This window comes from Saccostrea cucullata, unplaced genomic scaffold (assembly GCF_032062105.1).
Source record: "Saccostrea cucullata isolate Sc308-1 unplaced genomic scaffold, CSIRO_AGI_Scuc_v1 ctg30, whole genome shotgun sequence".
Taxonomy (NCBI): Eukaryota; Metazoa; Mollusca; class Bivalvia; order Ostreida; family Ostreidae; genus Saccostrea; species Saccostrea cuccullata.
In genome coordinates this window covers 88,264-93,217 of record NW_026930705.1, presented here as the reverse complement: position 1 = coordinate 93,217, position 4,954 = coordinate 88,264, and the positions used below count along the sequence as shown (strand labels likewise).

General features: G+C 34.4%; 1 protein-coding gene across 1 annotated transcript; it reads right to left on the bottom strand.

Annotated features, from left to right (window-relative positions):
- Window positions 1-319: 319 nt before the first annotated feature.
- Window positions 320-3,580, bottom strand: LOC134229708 (GTP-binding protein Rhes-like). Its single transcript, XM_062711479.1, has 2 exons — window positions 2,916-3,580; window positions 320-1,274 (listed from the first exon to the last, which is right to left on the bottom strand). The coding sequence occupies exons 1-2, from the start codon at window positions 3,295-3,297 to the stop codon at window positions 724-726; spliced, it is 933 nt and encodes a 310-aa protein (XP_062567463.1). The 5' UTR covers window positions 3,298-3,580; the 3' UTR covers window positions 320-723.
- Between the last annotated feature and the right edge of the window lie 1,374 nt (window positions 3,581-4,954).

Sequence of the window (4,954 nt, the reverse complement as noted above, 5' to 3'; positions counted from 1 at the left end):
AACAATTACTAACAGTTATAAAAGAAACTCTTAGATAACCCACGCAGAAAACCCACTGTACTTTTAATACCAGCGATTTGGAGTTTTGAATTTAATTGATGATATGACTAAAAAGACCACTTTATAATTGTTCATTCGTTGTTGGTTTCAAAAACAACTAAGATAAACCCTTTCATTATAATAAAAACATATTTTATATTCACAACCATCATATAGTAAACATAACAAGTCTCTCATGTGTTATATCATACCCATTATGTCTTTTCCATCTACCCATATGAAAAGTAATTGTATTCTTTTTAAATATTATGTTTAAAAATTAGAATTTTTGTCCTCTTTTAATTTTCATCTCACAACGTCCACAAACCATAAAGTATAAAACTTAGATTTACGTATCAACTCCACAAATTGCAGCAGTCTTGTTCTCGGGATTTTTGAAATACTTTTGACTAAATTCTGTGAAAAAATTTGAGTCTCTATTAGTGATAAAGCAGTAGGATACTAGTAATATCTGAACAAATTTGAAACTTACAGCATGTTTTGATTCTTCACAATTCCAGAAAAAAGCATCTGCAGAAGATGAAACTTTATCAGGAAAAGGCTTGTGTCAAGTAAGATTTACATTTATTATAGTTTTGGATTAAAAGAAATTCAGAAAGGAAAAAAAAAAACAAACAGAAACCTGACAATATTCCACTAATTACATTTTATCGTCGTCGAAAATCACTGAATAGCACATTTTTCTTTCACATCAGCTTTGGTTAGATTAGATGATTTTGTTCTCATCTGTGCCACCATCAAGTCAGTGCGTATACTTGGTCGTCTGACGTTTGGGGCAATTGTTCCGCAAGCGTCAGACATTTTTCTTCTAATGGACATACCCTTTCTTCCGGTTTGTGAAGTACTTCCGCTTACGTAGAAAGGATGAACCTTCCGATGCAAAGAAGGACTCATTTCTAAAGGAAGGTTCCCCATGTCAAAAAGTCTTGTAAAGGATTCTTCGATGTTAATGTTTTTCTTTGCGGACGTTTCTATAAACATGCAGTTCTCATAGATTTCGGTAAGGTGCAGTGGCTCGGCTGGGTCTATCACGCGCGATTTTTCCTTATCACACTTGTTGCCAACGACAACTACAGGAATGGCCCCTCTTTGGCGCCTTTCGCCTTCTCTATTCCTACACTGAGTCTTGCACTCCTGTATCTGTTGACACAAACGCTCCACTTCTTCAAAGGATTCCCGGTTATCTATACTGTATACCAAAAGGAACAGATCCCCTACAATAAAAATGTATCAAATACAAATATTTCGTTTAAGGAATAAACCAACATTGAATTTTCATGGAATGATCTTCTAGCATTAATCCATTATACTCCACCAATGATTTGTCTTACAAAAGATTTTACATTTTGAGATGAATTTTGAATCTCGAAATAAGGATATTGTATACCCGGGAATACCCCCTACCGACGACCCCCCTTTTCTTTAACTTAATACTTTTAACTATTTAATCTTAAGTTAAAAAAAAACACATACTCATATTATAATTGTGTATCTTATTATTAAACTGTACAAGACAACTAATCTATGTTATACATAGTTTACGGAGTATGTCAGTGGCCTACAAATTATAATTCGCACGGCATCTCTCAGCATCATAAACACAATGGTTAAAGGGACTCTTACAGCTTCATAACAAACGCTACAATAAACAACTTATAATTGGTTATGGGTTAATACTGGAACACCGTGATAATAAACAGATTCTAAAGAATGAAAAGAACTTATTTTTTTAATAAGAACCTTATTGGAGATTCTTGTCGCCCGCGTGGTGAAGTGGTGAAAGCGTCTGTTCTAGAGTCGCATTGTAAGGAGTTGATTCTTACGTCGCGGGTTCGAATCCCACTGTGAATGGAATGTCGAGACCGGACCTTCGGATGAGACCGTATAAACCGAGGTCCCGTGTTGCAGTAGGTGCTAGAACGAAAAAGACCCGTAAATAGGACAAAATGTGTAGCTTTCCACCGGAAAGTGGTAGCGTCTCCATATGAGTGAAAAATTCTCGAGAGGAACGCTAAACAACATACAAGCAATCAAAACAAACACACTGCTTTAGGAATTGTTAGCCTGTTTGTCAAATTAGTTGCAAATGTGTACTTTCAGAAAAACAACAAATTTGCAAAAAAGTTTTTAATTATTCATAGTGTATCATAATACAAATTAAGGAATGCCCTTTCTACTTTTCTACACTCTATTTTATTTTTATACCCCCGTAATCAGTGATTCAGGGGTACTAATATTTTGTTTATGCCCTGTCTGTTTTTCTTGCTTTTTGTCATAAAAAACATAAACCTTGCTCATAATTTTTGATTGGTTGGAGCTATGGCTTTCATATTGCACAAGTACATTCCTTGTGACAAGACCTTCTTTTGAATATTAACAAATTTGACTTCTTGGCCTTGGCGCTTGCAAAATGTTTTAAAACTTTAGCCTTCGTTATTTTGAACAGTTGATGCAAGGGCTGTCATAATTCACTTGCATATTCACTGTGACAAAGCATATTCATTGGCGTATACATGTACTAGTATACTTTTGATATTGACCTTAGAGTTTGACCGAGCTTTACAAGTAATATCTTATCAGATATCAGTTCGTGCAAGAATTTTTATTTTAAATTATAAAAAAATAAAACGATTCATCAGTCAGATTTCAATATTAATTAATAAGGATTTAGTACACATGTATTTAATGACAGGAATATAATTTGCCCATACTCTATAGATGTATTTAGTTCTATTTTGGTCTGAACAACAAAAATGTTAAAACTAATTGCAGCATTAGCCAGTAATGTTCTAAATAGCAAAGCGTGTAAAAAATACTATCAAAAAATTCTATAAAAATATTTTTACGTTCCTCACCTGTTATGATTGACAGACGCCTCATGGCGGGAAAAGGATGGTTACCGGAAGTATCTAAGATATCCAAGCGGTAAGCTTCTCCCTTGATCCGGTATATTTTCCTATGAAAGTCTTCAATGGTGGGGGTGTAACTATCATCAAATTTATTGTTCAGGAATCGTGAAACAATAGATGTTTTTCCTGCTTTACTTGAGCCCAATATAACAAGTCTTTGACAGTTCTCAGGCGCGGCCGTGTCACCTTGTTCGATCAACGCCATTTTAGCGGGTGACGTCACCTCCCCTGACCAACACGTGCAACGTTCTTGTTCGTCGTTTTCAAAGCGCTCCACACGATCTGGCTTCCAATTCCATAGTCTTCTACAAAATGTGAAGGATCCCATTACAAGTGATGGTGTCTTAAGTGCTTAAACTGGTCATTACATTGCCATTCTATGTTTTACAGTGATCAAAGCAAATACAACTAGTGGCGGAACAAAGATCAAGGAGAAAAAAGAATCCGTAAATTTGCATGCCGTATTAAGTCGACTGATCAATACGCACAGAGCGAATACAAATCTTCGTTTGATAAAGTCAATTGCCTGTCGGTGACGGCAAGGCGTGGAGAGGCATCCAGTCCCCCAGACTGAGGCTGTGCTTGTATTGATTGACAACCAGTAATATTGGTTTCTATTTGGATTCCAGGGTACTTCAACAAGCAACAAGTCATTTTTTCATTGCTGCGAATTGCTAATAATGATAGACTTATAATTGCACTACTTGTTTTGTCCCCAATTTTGCATTTTGTGGCCTTCCTCTACTTTTGGTAATGACACAATGACAATATAAATTCTGCGAGAGCGTAAACATTGTTAAAAGATCGATTAACCTACATACTGTTACCGTATTCTGATTTGTACAAGTATATCAGTCATAAAATGTTAGATTTCCATGGTTATTCTCTGCAAATAACCATATATGACGCTGTAACAATAAGATTGGTGACACTAGTAGGATCAGTGACAGATGGACGTGAACTTGTAAAAATATCAAACTTCGGTTACAAAAAGTCATTCTTTTTTTATTCCACATTTAAAGAATCAGACGTTAAAAAATTTATTTGGTCCCTACACTGTTCATTATTTTAAGAAAATATGTTACTACAATGTAGTTAGTGTCTATTTTAATTTTGGTTTTCCTTCATTTAGGTACGATAATTAAATCACATGAGCTAAAAATGGGGAGGTAAAAACAAAGATCATATTAACTCTTATAGTAAAAGAATTTGAAACATTTTGTATATTGATAGGTCGGTCAAAGAAAACTTCAAGGCCAACTCTGTTGATGAAATTGATGGTTTTACTACTAGAACCCAATACAGAAAAACTTCATATCAGACAACTTCCGTAATTGGATTTTAAGCTTTGTCTAACAAGTCTGTTATTGAAATTTCTTAGATTTCATTGCACAGATTAATTACAAGATGAATAACACCACACTTGGGAAAACTATCGAGAAGTCTGATAAGGTCGCGCACTTCTATGTTTAATTTCTCTAACCCTTAACATTTTCCTGATACGGAACCAGTAAAGGAGACAAAGTGTGAGAATTGAACGAGATCTTATATTAAAGTTTCACGTGGATCGATGTTTGACTCGTTACCATGGTTCAACAGAGACAGTGTAATTATCCACTTATTCACAACATCACCAGAAAAGTGCTACCCGAACTTTACACCACAATCCCTCAAAATATTTAAAAGAAGATTAATTAATTATTGAAAGATTTATCCTTGCATATACTTCTATTAACATTGGAATACAGTTTTGAAATTAATTACTTTGAAATCAAAGTTGTGTTTATATACAAGTGATTTGACTAATAAATGTGAAGTGAGACTAACTATTGTAATAATTACTAAAGAGACATTTGATATATCATCTCAAATGCATTCAAATACTGGTATGTTCTTATAATTGATGAAACATTATCAGTACACATGTTAACTTGCACAACTACAGTTCTAAAGAATGAAAAAAAAAGGAGTAACTATCTTAATGC

Coding starts and splice junctions, on each gene's coding strand:
- LOC134229708 (XM_062711479.1), bottom strand. CDS start 3,297: ATGGGATCCTTCACATTTTGTAGAAGACTATGGAATTGGAAGCCAGAT. Junction 1,275..2,915: donor GCGTCTGTCAATCATAACAG/GTGAGGAACGTA, acceptor TTTTTATTGTAG/GGGATCTGTTCCTTTTGGTA.